The sequence below is a fragment of the Manis pentadactyla genome, chromosome 9, assembly GCF_030020395.1.
Source record: "Manis pentadactyla isolate mManPen7 chromosome 9, mManPen7.hap1, whole genome shotgun sequence".
NCBI classification, from domain to species: domain Eukaryota; kingdom Metazoa; phylum Chordata; class Mammalia; order Pholidota; family Manidae; genus Manis; species Manis pentadactyla.
The window spans coordinates 92209652-92227899 of NC_080027.1; the positions used below are offsets into that span (position 1 = coordinate 92209652).

The 18248-nt window shown below is 44.7% G+C and overlaps 1 protein-coding gene across 4 annotated transcripts in view; it reads left to right on the forward strand.

Annotated features, from left to right (window-relative positions):
• LBR (lamin B receptor) overlaps positions 1-17995 on the forward strand; it is a 35333-nt gene extending 17338 nt beyond the window's left edge. For 3 of the 4 annotated variants that reach the window (XM_036899263.2, XM_036900009.2, XM_036900388.2), the window contains 8 exons: positions 619-673; positions 3151-3342; positions 3966-4069; positions 4633-4758; positions 7562-7730; positions 9063-9143; positions 9243-9365; positions 16029-17995. In XM_036899263.2, coding sequence (XP_036755158.2) covers positions 619-673; positions 3151-3342; positions 3966-4069; positions 4633-4758; positions 7562-7730; positions 9063-9143; positions 9243-9365; positions 16029-16189 — 1011 coding nt within the window. In that variant the 3' untranslated portion in view covers positions 16190-17995. The remainder of the gene's footprint in view (positions 1-618; positions 674-3150; positions 3343-3965; positions 4070-4632; positions 4759-7561; positions 7731-9062; positions 9144-9242; positions 9366-16028) is intronic. The other variant, XM_036900433.2, reaches the window with a different exon arrangement.
• Positions 17996-18248: the final 253 nt, after the last annotated feature.

An 18248-nucleotide genomic window follows, 5' to 3' on the forward strand; every position in this document is an offset into this window, starting at 1 on the left:
GGGGCTGGCCCTGGGTGATTGCAAACGAGGAGACAAGGTCCTGATCCATGAATTGCACATGGTCTCTTATTGGAAATGAAAGAATCACATGAAATGATTGAGTGGTTGTGTGAGTGCCTGTGTGCTAAGAGCAGAGCAGGTAAGCATATGAGTACCTGTCATTGGTAGCACTTGGCACCTGGCAGGAGGATGTGGGTGAGCCAGGTGGAGGCTGTTGGACAGGACTTTATAAGCGTAAGGTGGTGGTGTGGACTCTGCTTTGTGAGTAGTGGGATGTCACTGAGATTTTTGAGATGGAGCTTGACTAGGTATAGAGGTTTTTTAAGGGCAAGTAGCTTATGGTGGCACAGGGGATGGATGAGGGAAGGTGGACATGGTAGGTAGTCTGAACACATGGAGAAGTTATTGCTAGTTTGATATTTAAAGTAAATCCCTGGAGGTGCCCCATCAAAGGGCATGCCATTGAGCTTTCTGAAACAGGTTACTAAATCTCCCTACTAAAAGATGATCATCCTTCTTGGGTCTGTTGAAATTTAAGTGATATTAGAAGACATATATGTGATGGTAAAGAGTTGTGCTTTAACAGTTCTTAAGTTAAAAACATTTTTTTCTTTTAAGGTTGTAGAAGGAACACCTCTTGCTGATGGAAGAAGACTCAAGTATAGATTAAACGGTGAGACTCAAATTGATGACTTAATAGCTCCAACAATTTGAGTGTTGTACCCTTTAAACTGTCAGAGCTTGACACACCGAGTAGTACATAGTAAGTCATGTCTTAGTAGGCTGAAGGACTCGTAGATAAACTGCTCACACCTGCAGCCAACATTTTAGTCGGCCTGTAAAGTGACAGCCCCTTTCCCATTACCCAGTTTTATTTCCTCAGTAGCCTTTATCACTAAGTGAGGCCACTTTGTCCGTGTATTTGATCCCCCTGAGTAGTTACTAGGGCCTGAGAAGTCCTGTGCTCTCACCCTTGGAGGGCTGCCGGGCTGCTTCCTATGCTCCAGCACCAAACTCCAGCCTCTCTTGGATGTGTCCTCAGTGCTTTTGCCGGAAAACAGTCTCCAAAACGTCTGATGGCAGCTTTTTCATCCCTGAGCTCAGAGAAACCCTTAGGCCCCTTTGTCCCCTTGCCTAGTTTATTTCTATGACAGTTGTGCCTTCCTCACATCACAGTATTGTCTGCTCTTTGGAGTCTCCCCATAGAAGGTGGCTTCGGGGGCTGGGACAAAGCTGTGGTACCCTGGGGACAGCCAGGTGCTGGCCCAAGGAGGCACTCATTAATAAGAGGAAGTCGTGAGCAGATGCAGCCTCCTGACCTTGCCCTCCCATGGAGGAGTGGGTGCTAAGTAAGAGGACCAGGCCAGGGTTGCCAACCCAGATGTGGATAATTTCAGTTAACTTGCTTTTAAGAAATGGGTGTGTTATGTGTATGTGGTCATCCTTAAGTAATCTTCCATTTTAACCAGATTGAGTAAACTATTCTCCTTCCCTTGGGAATTACACTGTAAGTTTTGATTCTTGGCCTTTTTATCCCATCACCTCTTGCCTTTCCAGCTTTGCACACTTGAGTGACTTACCGAGCATCTGCTCTCTGAAATCTCTCTCCTGGACTCTTCGCAGGGAAGCCAGAGGTAGTTTAGATGCCTTCCGCCTTTCGTGTGCAGTGGTGTAGGCCTGGAACCTGGCTCAGCACTTGGCCACTGCGACTGCACAGCACTTAGTTGCTGCTGTCAGAGGCCTTCTCTACTTTCACCGTGTTCCTTGCTGCGGGACCCAGTTTCAGGTCTCTGGCTCCCCCACCTGTCTGTCTCTGTCTTTCTCATGTGCCTTGCAGGTCCTGGGGCTGAGGGTATTTTTCCCTCTGGTCTGTTGCTACGCATGTTTTATGGGATTCTCTCCGGTGGTGATGCACCTGTGTTTGAAGTGGGCCTATTCTCTGTCCCTGCTGCCCTTTGGGCTGTGGCGCTGAGTCTGAGCCAGGACCTGGGCTTGCAGCCGCCAAGGTGGGCAGATGGTGGCTGGACTAGTGGCTTGATCCTACTTTTTAGAATTTCCTAATCTGGTTCCTCTGTTTCTAGTATGGTGAGATTCTACTATGATAAACTAAGGAGTTCCTGAGAGTTTGAATGATGAAATCCACATAGAAATACAGAGCCAGAAACTGCTTCATCTTCCATTCTTTTTCTTTAATATTTGTAAATTTATGAGAGTTAAGTGAATGTTTTAAATAAAAGGAAAAGTTAAGTTACTCTTTGGAGTAAATCTGATATGTGGAAAATGTGGATTTAAATAATACATTGGAGATGATCATTTTACTTTACAAAAGCTTTGGTTTTAGAATTCTTATATATAACAGCTACCTCTTTTCTGTGTTTGACTATTTATCAAATACAGCTTGGCGACTCACTCAGAATACCACTCTTGTGGGCACTCAGCTCCTGAAATCAAAACTACTTACTTCTTTAGCCAAAGAAAAAGAGCCTGTTCGGTGCAGCAGGGCTAGCTCCGAGCAGAAGTCTGTGGGGCCTCCCAGGGTGGCTTTACATTTGGAACTGGTATGTGCCCGTCTCCACCCACTCAGATGACCTCAGTCCCCTGCTTGGCCTCGGGGGCATTCCTGTCTGGCCTCTCCTTGAACGGCAGGGTCTTGAGATCTGTATTATGGGTGGCAGAATGAGTAGGATCTTTGGAAACGATTACTGATAAGTTATTTCTAGTAAAAATATTTATAATTTTTTAACTACTAAGATTACTGGAAAGACTTTAAAATGTGTGTTTGGCTCAGCTCTGTTAATAGCCATTTGGCTTTGGGCCTGAGGGTGTGGTTTATGTGAATTCTGAGTTTCTTTATAGCTTTTTAATAGTGAATTTGTATGCATTTCTTTTCAGCTTTCTCTTAATTAAAGGCAGGTAAATTACCTTTCTCAATGAAAAAGAGTAACTTAAGTATGTTAAAGTATTTGAAAAATTGTATGTGAGATACAGTGTCCACTTGATGGTTGTCCCTCAGTGGCCCTGCTTGTTTGTATATCTTTGTGTATTTATCCTGAAAAATGAAATTAAGACTTTAAAAAATAATGTTGCATGATTGTATAACTGTGTTGTGTGAGCCATGTGCTGACATGAATTTCTGCATTTGTTTTCAAGGGTTCTTTGCCTTTGTGCTGACATCTGTCCTCGTGGGCATAGCTGTCTCCCAGGGCATGGAGCTTCACCGCGTGCATGGCCACCTCCTTCAGCTGGTGCTGGCTGCCACCCTGGTGGCCACAGTCCTGAGTGTCTACCTGCACGTGCGGGCGCGGGGGGTACCCCGCGAGGCGCTGGCTCTCGCCAGCTCTGGTGAGCAAAGTGGCCCTGCAGGCTTTCCCTAGTGCCAGTGAGAAGACATGCAGAGAGGCAAATAATGGGCTGAAGTTTAAAGGAAGGAAAGATATTTGATTTTCCCTCGTCCATGCCTATTCATTTATTTTCCTTTTTAGTTACTTGATGGCATAAGACATTTTAGTAACTTATAAAAGTTACATTTGGGTGACACTAGTAGCATCACAATTTATGGAAAATACTAGTTTTTGTTCCAAATAGTAAACATCCTTAAAAAAATGAAACGTAAACAACAAAGTAACAGAGATTATAAATCAAAGTAGCAGATTATAAATCAGTTGATTCTTACTTAAAAGTTTTTAAACACTAAAAAAGATTACTGCTTATTTTTTAAAATTGTCAGTCTACATTTAAGAAAACCTCCAGTTCCTTTACAGGCATCTGGCCCTGTGGGCCGCATGCCATGTAGCAGCAGGATGCTTCCGTGGGGCCGGGGTGCCTGGGCCCCCTCCCCTCGGACCCCCACGCCTCCCCTGGTGGGCTGTGTGCCAGGCTTCTGAGGCAGTTGAGACCCACTGGGAGTTCTGAGCCTCATAATGGGCTTGGTAGTGCTGTTTGCATAAGGACTTTTCTCCTCTCAGGGAATGCCATCTATGATTTCTTCATTGGCCGTGAGCTCAATCCTCGCATTGGCACGTTTGATCTCAAATACTTTTGTGAATTGCGCCCTGGATTGATTGGATGGGTATGTTTGTTTTTTTCAGACTGTAAGTTCAGTAGTGCAAAGTAGTCTTGCATTTAGAAAGAATTAGAGATAATTTTAAAGTAAGCTGTGGGTGGTGTGTTTTTAGGAAAAATTACATCTTCCCATAAATCTGTCTACTTAAAATATTTTCCAATTGTAAATATAGTCCAGTGGGTTAAGATGCCCTGTTACAGGTTATTAAACAGGATGAGAGTTTGTTTTATTTTGGTAATATCTATTTATATTTATGTAGGAAAATGATAGTGTAGGTGAATTAATCTGAGAAAATACGTATTTTCTCCCACTTAAAAAGCTCCTGTGTCTGCTCTAGTCTAGTGGCTTAGCCTCTCCTTGTTGCTTGTGACCTGAACACTTTTGGGTTTGTCCAGTGTGTTCTCAGGATTGGAGGGAGGAAAGCATCTTTGACAGTACTACCAAAACGACCCTGTCCTCCTCAGCCTGTGGCCTCTGTGCCCGGTGGTGACAGTGCCTTACCCTGCAGGCCCGTCTTGGTGAGGTGGTATCTGCAGGCCTCAGTGTCTTCTGTGCTCCCTTTGTTGCAGTTGGTCATTAACCTGGCGATGCTTCTGGCTGAGATGAAGCTCCATAGCCATGCTGCCCCGTCCTTAGCCATGATCTTGATTAACAGTTTCCAGCTCTTGTATGTGGTGGACGCTCTCTGGAATGAGGTAACTGTGAGCCAGAGCCTTGGAAGCAGACGGCTCAGAGCATGGGTGAGGGGCCTGCCCTCTTGGCTTCTCACCGAGTGAGGAGGAGGCAGCCACCTTCCCCTTGGGGGTCCTGTGGTGAGCTGCCCGGGAGCTCTGGCGGATGGTCAGTGTAGAGGAACTGGGTGATTGTCTGTGCACATCAGCTGCTCCTCTAGGTGCTAAATATTTAGGATCTGGGATCTTGGCTTTGTGAACGATCTGTATAAATGAAATTTAATTTCTTAATTGTTATGTCACATGACAGTGGATGGACAGATTATCATTGAATTAGAATAGTGCTTGGATTGTCAAGAGGCAGCTAATTCTTAAGTAACAAGATGTTTTATTGTTGGTGTTTTAAAATACAAATGGTACCTCTAATTAGATGGGTATAAAATCAGAACATGATATACTGAGGAAGCCTGTTTAAATAAGCTGAGTTCCTAGTGTGACTTTCATTGTGTGTTGTAAGTCATCAGTTTTCTGCTATTGGAAGACTTGGTAAATGTTTTGCTACTCTTCCCTGTCTCAATTAACATATTCCTCTTAAAAATAACTTACTCCACAGACTGATTTTACAGTGTTTTATCATATTTACTCTTATCTTTGTGATTATCTCTTCCGAGTTCCAAGTTTTTCACTTTCAAAACCAAAATTGGCAGCCCTGCATTATAATGTTCCAAGATAAGTTTTCATTGCATTCTGTTGACATTTTCAGAGAGAAGTCCCTCTTCTTTGAATGAGGCATACTTCAAGAACTGATTATTTGATCATTGACACTTTGCCCCCCAACCCGGCACTGGGGTTGGTCTCTAATTCTGGCCTCATGGGATGTAGGGGGCGCTCTGTCAGAACGACTTCTTAGTTCAGCAACCTTCCTTACCTTTGGGAGCATTAGCACCTTTTCAGGAAAACAAGCCTCAATTACAAGTAGTTGGATTACAGATTCTTGTAAGGCTCCTGGGCTCTGAACTCTGAAGGCTGCGGAGATAGAGTTGCATAGCGTCTGCTGTTGGCATACTCAGAAAACTCCAGGCCCGCTTCTGGTGTTGTGCAGGGTGGGCCTTTCTGCCTACATGGGAATGGCTCCTGGGAAGCAGGTAGATTCAGCTCACAAGCCAGGAGATACTGTTTTTACCATCTCTGTTTTTCTTTAAACTTCTTTTCTGATAGTTGTTATGTTAGTAACTCTCCCTTCTAGCTTTCTGTCATTTAATGGTAGACACTTTTTAAGTGGCTTAGAAATTAATACTTTCTAGAGATTTAGCCAACTGTTGACTTCTTTTAATGAACAGAAAATGCTTGTATCTTAAGGCAAAGCTTGAGAGCAGTTTTTCTCACAGCCCCAGGTTGCAGAGGGCTGGAGTCGGGAGGTCAGCAGTGTGCCAGCCTGATCATAGGATGCTTCTTGAGAAGGAGACTTGATTTTATGATTTTCTGACATGCTGCTGGGAAACTTGTTGATGCTTAATAACTTTCTTCTTGGGTTGATACAAATTCTCTATTTTCGAAAATACCAACTTCAGAAACTGAGAGTAGTGATTTAAGTGGAAGTGACCCTTGTTCTGAGCCTCTGCTGGGCTGGGCTGCGAATGTCCCATGGCCCCTGGCCCTGACTGGGTGGGGCTGGGGCCCTGCCCCTCCTGGCTGCAGCTGTCCATACCTGTCCCCTCACTGTGCACCGATGCTCCTGTGCCGCTGCATCAGCTTTTCTCTCCCAGCTTTAGTCTGTCTTGACCCCGGAGCCCAGAATGCTGGTCTTCAGTGCCTCTGTGTGTAAGTCTCGGCCCCCTTGACTACAGCCCCCTACAAACTCAGAGTTTGTGACATCCATTTTTCTGTTTATCATTTTCTTTCTTTCTGGGAAGAAGAGTCCTTTGGCCATGTCCTCTTTCTTTAACCTAGACCACTGGCTCTTCAGCAGGGCTTATACGTGCTAATTGCTCTGCCTTATTGGTTCCATGAGGTCAGAGGCCACACCTTCAGAGTTTTGACCTTGGTGGTGTCTCCACATTCCACGGTCTGGCCTGTAGGTGTCCAGGCCCAGAGGTGGGCTGGCTCCTAGTTGCTCAGGCTAACCAGGCCACAAGAGGGCATTCACCTGACTTACCGTGAGAAGTGAAGTGGGCTGTTTGTTCACTGGGTTGCTGGGTAGTTTATTCTCTTGGGTGGAAAATCTACGTGAAAAGTCAGATTATGATCAGACATGAGGTGGTGCTCATGGCATTGAAGCCAAGGCAGTCGACAGCCCTCCCAGTCCTTCAGCTAATGCTGTGTGCGCTTACAGCAGGCCAGCCGCCTGCTGTGCCCAAGGGGGCGGGCGGGCCTCACAGCCTGATCTTAGCACCTAGGGCAGTGGGGAGAGCCACAGGCAGTCCCAGTACAAAGGGCACGTTCGCCCTCACGCAGAGGCGATGGTAGCCTCTGAGAAGCAGCTTGTCTGATGAAGAGTCAAGGAAGGCAGCTCAAGGGAGGCCAAAGCCATGTTGGACAAGGCTGTTCCAGGTGGAGGGACCGGCCCTGCAGAGCTGCGGAGGCATAGGGGCTGTTCCTGACATCTCTTATTTCAGGATTGATAGGGACAGCATAGTGACACGAGATGAATCCAGCACAATACCTCAGTGGGATACACAGGCCAAGGAAACCAGATTTCCCCTCCCCTCATTTACAAATATTTCGGTTGGTGTACCCTCACATAGCCTGTAAACTGGTACCTCATTTGAATGCTTCACACAAAATTTTCTCCTCCAGACGTTTCTTTACCTGTCTTCCTTCTGTGCAGGAAGCATTGCTGACAACTATGGACATCATCCACGATGGGTTCGGGTTCATGCTGGCTTTTGGAGACTTAGTATGGGTTCCGTTTATCTACAGCTTCCAGGCCGTTTACTTAGTCAGTCACCCAAACGAAGTGTCTTGGCCAGTTGCCTGTCTGATTATCGCTCTGAAACGTGAGTCCTGATGTCAGTGTGTGTGTGTTAAGGGTGTGTTCCAAGTTCAGTGTGCTCTGGGCCTGCATGTTGGTAACATGCCCTTTTCAGTGGCCATGACCAGCCGAAGTTGAAGCAGTTTGTGATGGATGAGGCATGAAAAGATTCTTGCATCCTGCATAGGGAACAGCTGCCTCAGTTTTGGGACATTTAGGAGTTCTCTAAACAGGTGGTTTTAAACAAACCCATTTTGTTTTTAAATTCAATAAGTTTAGTAAGTCAGGCAAAGTTTTTGTTTTAGTCAATAATTCCTGTGTTCAGATGAGTGTCTGCTCTCCTGGGCGACTCCTTGCCAGGTGAGAAGGTTGGCCTTGGGGATGTAGCCTTCCACCAGAGGCATCCTGTGCATGGCCCTGGAGGGGTTCAGGGATGTGGGGCGGCCATGAGGTGGAGAGCTGCTCTCTGGGGAGCATTCCTGTGACCTGGGTAGGTAGATTTCGGGGTAGAACACGCTGGGGAGGTTGGTGGGCAGGCCGAGGGAGCACCTCCTCAGGGGAGTGGCCGGAAGCCCAGGCAGGTCTGGTGGAGCTGAGGCCCATCATGGGCACATGGGTAGTGCAGGTGGCCCATCTTGCATTACCCGGTTCCTCAGACGCTGGCCCTGGGAGGGAAGGTTGGGAGACCTAGCAGCCGGCACTACTGCGTGGGTAGTGTCCAGGGTAGGAGGAGGAATTCTGGCCATCTCTGCTTTGGTTGTCTTTACCAGCTGTGTTTGTATTCAAGATGGTCCATGTAGCTTTTATGGTAACGCTAAAGGTGGGGGATAGAGGCACTCCTTATGCTGTAATGAGGGCTGACAAAGTAATAGCTGATAGGCAGTGATGGGTCAGTACTTGTGGGTTTTGATATTTTGAAATGTACACTAAGCCCTCAGCCTGTAGGCTTGCAGTGGACTTGGTGCCTGTGTCCCTGCATGGTGTGCGGCTGCTGGTTCTGAGATAGTCAGTGGAGCGTTCGTGTCATGGCTAGTAGGTCCCGTGATGAACGGATGAGCTGCTCTGGATTCTTGATTATACTGAACTCGAGTATTGGTTGTTGTAGTGTGAGCTGTATTTGATTTTATTCATAGACGTGACTACATTTGTTAGTTTTGCCTTTAGGGTCTTCCCCGGGGGATGTGGAAAGCCCAGTGGTAAGGGGTTTCAGAGTGGTTATCTTGTTTGACATTCTGAGATCAAGAGGTTTTGAATTGTTCTTAAGACATCAAGCTGTTCCCTACCTTGGAGATTTCCTGAGCACAGAAATAATCTCTAAGTGAAATTATAGGTGCATAATACATTTTTTAAATTACAGTTTGTGGATATATAATCTTCCGATGTGCAAATTCTCAGAAAAATGCATTCCGGAAAAATCCCACTGATCCAAAGCTTGCACGTAAGTGTTTGCTTGTATCCATGTTGATTATATTACAGAGGGATTTTATGTCCATGTTTGCCTAGAGATCATTAAAAACGTCTTTTTATTTTTATATAGATTTAAAAACCATTCGTACATCAACTGGAAAAAATCTTCTAGTTTCTGGATGGTGGGGCTTCGTTCGCCACCCCAATTACTTGGGTGACCTCATCATGGCCCTGGCATGGTCTCTCCCTTGTGGTAAGCATTTAAGAAGACTTGCTAATTTGACTCTTTCTCCAGATACCTGCCCTGGCAGGGCAGTGAGTGACCTGGGGTGACCCTTTGGAGGCAGAAATGCCTCTTGTCGCATCTGTCCAGCTTCTGAGGGGATGGGATTCACAGCCTGATGCTAACTCTCAGCTTCTTCAAACATAATGTTAAGTTTTAAGCTGTGCCTGCTAGCTTCTTCTCTAAGCAGAGTGTATGGAAATTAATTTACCATTTCATTCATGGCTCAGCACACATAGATTTGAAAACTGTGGTTCTTAAGAAGAAGAGATAGGGTCTGTTGGGTGTGTGTTTCGCACCACCTTGAAGGTGCTCCCTTCCTGGCCTGCCTGTCCCATCGTGGGCACGGTTCCTCATTGAGGCTGGAGGAGGGATGTGGGGAGATTGGCTTTAAATATGAGTACCGCGTTCGCCCCTTGTGGCGGTGACGACAGCGATACGTACACAGACCTGGTTCACTTCAGTTCTTTATTGTTGCTCGGAAGGCCGGGAGAAGGTGAGTGAGAAGAAGCAACAGTGGGAGGGAGCGAGTGAGAGGAGAGAAAGAGAGAGAGAGACAGAGAGACAGAGAGACAGAGAGAGTGAGAGAGAGTGAGAGAGTGAGTGAGTGCTTCTCTTTCCTGCTTATGCCTTATATAAAGGAAGCTGGCCTATGGTGATCAAGATCATGCAAGCCTATAGGAGCAACTTCCTTATGCTAATGCCACCAAACCAGGCAGGGTGATGCCCAGGAAGCGTGCGCCATCTTAGGGCATTGGTCAACTAGAGTGGAAGGGCAGTGTTCAGCCATAGTGGGACTCAGCCTCGGCCATAGGCCGGCCCCTACATCTCCCCCTTTTTTGTTTTTTAACACAATGAGGCTCGGGGACCATGCCTGTCTTAGGTTGTCAGGGAGGTGCAGCATCCTTACCCGTCATAGGGCAACAGACAGCTAAGGTCTGCGCCCTGTCTTAGGTTGGTATGCGTACTTCCTGATCTTACCCGTCTTTGACTACTGGTCCAACATATCGTGCTACACCCTAGGGGAGATGCCTTCTTCTATAGCTGCAATGGCCTGCACCAGAGCCATCCGCACTTTCCGATGTTGCCGTTGCATGGAACAGAACACCCATGCCTGACCAGGCTTTGGTGGCATTTAGCACGGCTTCAGCAAACTGAGCTACAGACAACGCCTCTACCTTTTGGGGACTGACATTCAATATTTCTAGCCGTAGCTGAGTGGTGAGCACGTCAAACTCACTGGACCAATTGGTGGATAACATCTTGCCTAATTCCCTGGACAGATTGGCAGCTTTAGAGAGGTTATGAAAGGAATGCCAGTAACACATAGAGCTGTCAAAAGGCAGATATGGGAGATTAAGTGTACTATAGGTAGAGAAAAAGGCAGGAAAGGTATGTGCAGTTTCAGTCACCGGGAGTGGAATAGGCCAAGCCTTCACCAGACCCCATAGTTCTCTGGGTTCCGCTATCGCCTGCTAAAGAATCAGTAGCAGGATGAGCATCAGTGGCATCGGCATCTCGCACTTCCGGTTCTGGTCTTGCCACTCTCCATGTCAGGCGTTCAGGCACCCAGATGGGATTGTTTCGGTCCTGTGGGAAAACACAAACAGAGCCTCGGCTCCAGATTAACACTGGATCCGGGCCTTTCCATGATCCTTCCAATACATCCTTCCACATAACTGCGGGCATGTCTTTAGGCCTGGAACGGCGATTATGCCGCTCTGCTGCGCTGTGGCCATCTTTGTCCAATGTCAAAAAATTTAAAATGAACAATATGATGTTAAGTTTGTCTCTGGGGGATCTGAAGTCTGCCCCTATTCCCCCTTTTTGTTTATAGAGAGCATTTTTAAGGGTCAGGTTGGCACGCTCTACCACACCTTGCCCTTGAGGGTTATAGGGAATGCCCGTGGTGTGGGTGATATCCATTGTTTTTAAAAAGCCCAGGAGCGATTGGGATGTATATGCTGGCCCATTGTCAGTTTTTAAATGTTTGGGCTTTCCCCAGGCCGAAAATGCCTGGAGGCAGTGAGATATGACATCTCTAGATTTTTCTCCTGTATGGCAAGAGGCAAAAATGATGCCTGAGCAGGTGTCTACAGACACATGGACATATTTCATCTTACCGAATTCTGGAATATGGGTAACATCCATTTGCCAAATGTGACTGGGGAGTAGCCCCTTTGGATTAACTCCTCCTGAGATGGAGGGTAGGAGTGTGATACACCATTTGCAACTGACTACTATGGCTCTTGCTTGGTCTCTAGTAATATTATATTTTAGGCGAAGGGTATGTGCATTGACATGGAATTGTTTGTGAAATTAAGCAGCTTGTTCTACAAGGTCAAATAGAGCTAAGATGTTAAACTCACGGGTCAGGGCATCGGCACGTCTGTTTCCCTCAGCAATGGGTCCTGGGAGGGAAGTGTGGGCTCTTACATGTCCAATAAAGAAAGGTGTTGATCGATCCCAGATCAGTTGTTGTAGCTTTCTAAAAATACTGGCAACGGGGGAAGACTGGCTAATATAACTTACATTCTCTAAGATGGACACAGCAGTCACTACATACTGACTATCTGCTAAAAGGTTAAAAGGTTCCTGTGAGAAAAGCGCAAAGGCTTGTGCTACAGCCAACAGCTCTGTTTGTTGGGCTGAAGTGGTTGGAAAACTGAATGTCCAAGATTGGTCACCAGTGACCACAGTCCCGATGCCATTCTTTGACCCATCAGTGAACACCACCTTGGCTTTGGGTATGGGATTACATCTTGTGTTTTTAGGAAAGATGACGGGATTAGAGAGGCAGAACTGTAGCCAAGGATGTTTTGGGTAGTGGTTGTCAAAGGAAGCATTGGTGATGGTGTAAGCAACAGCCCATGCATCACAGCATGCAGTAAGACATTCAATCTGCTCAGCAGTATAAGGCGTTATTATTATGTTTGGGGGAATCCCAAATGTTTTTATAGCTGTCCTGATTCCCTTGATGATCAAATCAGCTATACTCTGAGGATACCATCTTAATGTTTTTCCTGGAGAGTGGGCCAGATATACCCAGAGAATTGGCCCTTCCTGCCAAAGTACCCCTGTTGGGCTATTATTACTGGGTATCACTATAAGGAATAGCAATTTGCCATAGTCTATTCTATCTACCTGGGCAAGCTGCAAGCGGGATTGGACTAGGCTCAAGGCATCTTTGGCTTGCTTACTGAGACAGCGCGGAGATGATAAATCAGAATCGCCCTTCAGTGTCTCATATAATGGACTGAGCTCTTCATCTGTAAGCTTTAGGAATGGCCTTACCCAATTTATATCTCCAAGTAGTTTTTGAAAATCATTAAGGGTTTTTAATTGATCTGTTCTTATGATTATTTTTAATGGCCTAGCAATAGTATCTTCCAATTTAATTCCTAAATACTGTTTGGTGCAAGTTGCCTGTATTTTCTCTGGTGCTAGTTCCAGGCCCCATATCTTAAAGTGTGCTTGCAAGAAGCAGAGGGCTTCTTCTACTTTACTATTCTTTTCATGACATAAGAGAATATCATCCATATAATGATAGATAATTACATCAGGGAACTTTTTTCTAACTTCTGCCAGGGCCTCATGCACATACAACTGGCACATAGTAGGGCTATTTGCCATGCCTTGTGGCAACACTTTCCACTCAGACCGCTCATCTGGGCAATCATGGTTGATGGCTGGTACAGTGAAGGCAAACTTTTTACAGTCCTCAGAACGAAGAGGGATGGAAAAGAAACAATCTTTGATATCTATTACAATTGATTTCCAACCTTTTGGCAGGGCCATAGGCAATGGTAAACCTAATTGCACTGATCCCATGAGAATCATCTGATTATTTACAGCTCTTAAATCATGCAGCAATCTCCATTTCCCTGATTTCTTTCTTATGACAAATATGGGTGTATTCCATGGGGAAGTAGAACTTTGAAGATGCCCTGCCGCAATTTGCTCTTGCACTAATGTGTGGGCTGCTTCTCTTTTCTCTCTGGTAAGGGGCCACTGAGGAACCCACACGGGCTCCTCTGATCGCCATAATTTCGGCAATATCGCTTTAAATGACCCATCTGCTTGCAATGGAAGCATGCCCCTGGAGGGGTAGCCCTGCAGCGCGCATTTTGCAGTCCCTGAGTTATGGCTGCAGCCATTACCTGTCCTTGCACTACAGTGTCATTGATGTCCCTGCAAACTTTGAGGTACACATTTAAATCTGTATTTATCCAAGGCCTGATAGCCTCCTTACACCATCTATTTGCTTGCTCATAGGCCAACTGTTTTACTAGGGGCATTGCTGTGTCAACATCTCCAAATATACGGCCTGCAGTTTGCATCAACCTTGCCAAGAAGTCTGCATAAGGCTCATTTGGTCCTTGGAGTACTTTAGATAATTGACCCTGTAAATCACCAATGCCCTGGAGTGTTTTCCAGGCCTTGACAGCTGCTGTAGCTATTTGCATATACACAGCAGGAGGGTAATTTATCTGATTATGCTGTCCTAGGTAAGGTCCTGTGCCCATTAGCATCTTTAGGTTCCACTGATTGGGCAGTGTCTTGAGAAAGCTCTGCCCACGCAGTTTTGAATAGAGGTACTGACCTCCAGTAAGGCATGCTGTGGCTACATTAGCCCAATCATCTGGTGTTAGATTCTGAGTGGCTAATGACTCCACTATGGCCACAGTGAACGCTGCTTGCACTCCATAGGTGGTGGCAGCTTCCTTTAGGCTTTTAACAAGCTTAAAATCTAGGGCTTGATGGTATCTTTGCTGGGTGTTTGGATCTTCTATTACTGGGAAGGCTGCATTCCCCTCCATGTTTAGCCATTCCCTCCATCTATTCTTGCCCAATTGTTCTTGGCACCCCTGGCCACCACAACATGAGTAACTCTGGTAAAGGGGTGGCTCTGCTCTATAGGTTGGAGAGCAAAATGGATAATTTGGGGCGGTTGGCACAATCTCTTCGACCTTACTGCCCTTATTGGGGAGAGGGGCTGAGCTAGTCTCTCCTTCCTCTCTGCTTATTCTCAGTCGGCTTAGTGAGGAGCACAATGTGGGCCGATGTCCTCTCTGAGCAGCCCTAGCCTCTAACTCTTCTCCTGATAATTCTTGGTCCTCTTCCTCATCAGAGGACCCCCCCTGTGTAGATCCACTTTCAGATGCTCTCGCAGAGTCTCTTTCCTCTTTCACTTCCTCAAGAATCTCCTCTCCCTCCCTTATGGCTTCTCTACAACTAGGTTTATTCTCCTTTAGGCAGCTCTTAACCAGCCCCCATATGGGGAGCGTCCCAGCCGGGAGCGGCTCCCTGCGATCTGCGTTGCGCAGATCCTCGCCTAACTTTTCCCACATGGGGGTAGTGATTCTTCCTTCATCTAGGAACCACGGAGCATGCTTCTCCACCGTGTGGAGGAAAGTCCTTGCGGTTTTTGTTTTTAATGAGGTTCCGTTGGCCCTCAGGAGTGCTCTCAAAGGCTCTTCTGCTCTAATTCTAGACACTTCAGATCCCATGTTAGCGATTAAAGGATAAAAGGCTACTTCTAAGTTTATGGGTAAAGGGTACTCTTATCGCTAACCTGCATTCGTCGCTATACCGCGAACTTTCCTTGCTTCGTCGCTATCCTGCGAACTTTCCTGGCTTCGTCGCTATCCCGCGAACTTTCACTGGCGCCCTAACTTTTCATAACATTTTTGACAAAACAAAACAGTACAACAAAGAACACTATGACGGACAGACAAAACAGAAATCCCCACCACAGCCGCTTGCTATCTCCTTTCCTACTTCTACTTTTGCTTTGCTCGTTGGTCCACTCACCCTTCTCCTCTGAGGCGCCTTCCCGAGCAATCCTTCCGAATGGGGTCCACAGGTACTGCTTCAGGGTGTAAGAAGCTCTATGGCGTCCGCATTCGGCAGATTCTCCTCTGGGTGGTTGGAGAAAAACTCCCGGGTTTTGGCACCAGATACCGCGTTCGCCCCTTGTGGCGGTGACGACAGCGATACGTACACAGACCTGGTTCACTTCAGTTCTTTATTGTTGCTCGGAAGGCCGGGAGAAGGTGAGTGAGAAGAAGCAACAGCGGGAGGGAGCGAGTGAGAGGAAGAATGAGAGGAGAGAAAGAGAGAGAGAGACAGAGAGACAGAGAGAGTGAGAGAGAGTGAGAGAGTGAGAGAGAGCTTCTCTTTCCTGCTTATGCCTTATATAAAGGAAGCTGGCCTATGGTGATCAAGATCATGCAAGCCTATAGGAGCAACTTCCTTATGCTAATGCCACCAAACCAGGCAGGGTGGTGCCCAGGAAGCGTGCGCCATCTTAGGGCATTGGTCAACTAGAGTGGAAGGGCAGTGTTCAGCCATAGTGGGACTCAGCCTCGGCCGTAGGCCGGCCCCTACATATGAGGACATTGTGATGGAGTCTTAGAATGGGTTAATCACTCTTTGAATTGTTCTTAGTTCATACACCACCTCCTGCCACACAGCAGTGGGATTTTATGCACCAGTTTAGTTGTTTTCCCCATTGCTGGAAAAAAATGAAGTAATTTACATTAATTTTTGGAGGATTTGGGGAAAAGCAAGAAAAGATACTATGTAGTGATAATAAAAGTGCTTAATACTATTTTCTATTGCTATCCACAGGTTTTAATCATATTCTGCCTTATTTCTATGTGATTTATTTCACCATGCTACTTGTCCACCGAGAAGCTCGTGATGAACGCCGCTGTGAGAAGAAATATGGCTTGGCTTGGGAACAGTATTGCCAGCGTGTGCCATACCGTATATTTCCATACATTTACTAACTGTGGTTCTAGCTTATTTTTTAAATGCTCCTGCAGTTCTGGCTTCCATTTTCAAAACAAGAAAAAAATCCAAAACAAATCTCCTTTCAGTGCACTGATAGGCTAAGTTTTTTATTTCTTTTTGAGTCAGGACTATAGAGCCTAGTAGTAAATATTTTAACATAGCTGTGTTTATTTTTGTGAAATCACAACAATTAACATAAGGAAAAATATAAATAACTTTGCATTCTAATAGGAAAATTTCAGTTCCAATCTGAAAACAGCAGATGACCTTATAAATGCACTGAAAAGAGTGCTATTGATGTTTATTGTTCTGATAACTTTTCAGATTTTGATATTTTTGTTTTGTCCGTTGTTTTTTATTAAATGAAGATACATATAAAGTACATTTATGTATTACGGTGTAGAATTTTCATTCGTTTCCCTTTCAGTTAAACCATTTATTAGTTCTATGATTTGAAAGTAAAAACCAGTCGTGTATTAAATGCCACATGTGAAGAGGGATGACAGATTAGCAGACACTGTTTAAGGGGAACAGTATAGCAGTTTGCTTAACTTCAACTTCTAAAACTACATTTGAAAATGTAAATACATAGCTTTTATGTAATGTATAGTGACTTCAGATTTTTCTGTACAGTATTTTGAATGTGAAATAATTGTCAGGACTAAGTATCTTTTTAACAGAAACATTTACAGTATTTTAAATTAAGTTTTGTAAAGTAATACATGTGAGTTAAAAATTTTGAAACAATTGGAATTCATTTAATATTGTATAAAAGATTCTATCAAAAGATAGGAAGGGTATTTTTCTCAATCCAAAGTTTGTGAATTTGGCTTCGCTACCTCAACAAGTGTTTGTTTGCCTTTATGAACTATTGCAAATAGAAAAATATATATATATATATACATATATATATATATTTTGAGTAACATCACTATTTAAACATTTTTATACATATTGGTTTTTGGAAATTTGCCATTTCAGGTTAATATTTTTTGTATGGTTTGACTTTTAAAAGTTAATCTGTTTTTGCTACTGTTTAGTTCATGCAGTTTATACTGTATTTTATATATTCTTTATACTTAACAAAGCTCTGTTCCCTTCATCTTTAGACATCTGTTCATCTAAAAACAATTTAAGGGAATAGTTTAAAATCATTTTTGTCTTTTGGTTTAATAGATGTGCATAAGGTAGTTTTAGCTGTTAGATTCTAGGTAAGTTGAATAGTCCCATTATTAATTGTCCTATAATGGAACAGTAGCAAATTCACTAAACTTTTGTATTCAAAGTTAATGTTCTCAGTATCTTAAACATAGGGGAATCTAATAAATTTAGTGTGTATGCTTGGGTTTTTAGTGACACATTTTATATAAGAGACATTTATATATGCAGTGTTCATTTTCCACTGCGATTTGGAGTGTATGGAACTTAGCTTATGTTAATGTAATCGTGAAGTAGATTTGCTCTAACATTCTGTATCCTGTAGTCTTTAAACAGTTGTTTTCGTGAAATTGCCAGGGTTTATTAGTACCGATGTACACAGGCAGATTTTTTAATATGCTTGCCTCCTAGCATTGGGAATGGCGCCCCAGCATATTCTGCCAACTGCACTCACCGAGGAGGCTTTGGAAGGGAGGAAGGACATTTCTCTCTTTCCCTGGTTATGAGAAAAGAGCCTGTTGCCAACACAGTGCTGCAAATTCTAGTTAATAGCTGCAATTTGTTTTTAATTTTGTTTTTGACATGTTTATTTGACCAGTTTTATTATGAAGTTTTAAGTTGGAAATAAAAAGACATTGCTTTGATCACTTGAGAGCCTTTCTTTATTTTCACCTGTAATTTGGATCATTTGGGATCAAAACAGGAGCCCTTAGTTTACCACCTCCCATCCAACCCCATTTTTTTCTAGGATCATTTGTCTGGGACCCTCAAGAACCACAGGGAATCCAGAAGGCAAATGCATCCCCGGCCACTTGCTCTTTATGTTGAGGATTCAGAAAGCTGGTGCTTGGGGCCGTGGGGTTAGTTGAGGGCCCCAACCCCCAGATAATGGGCATG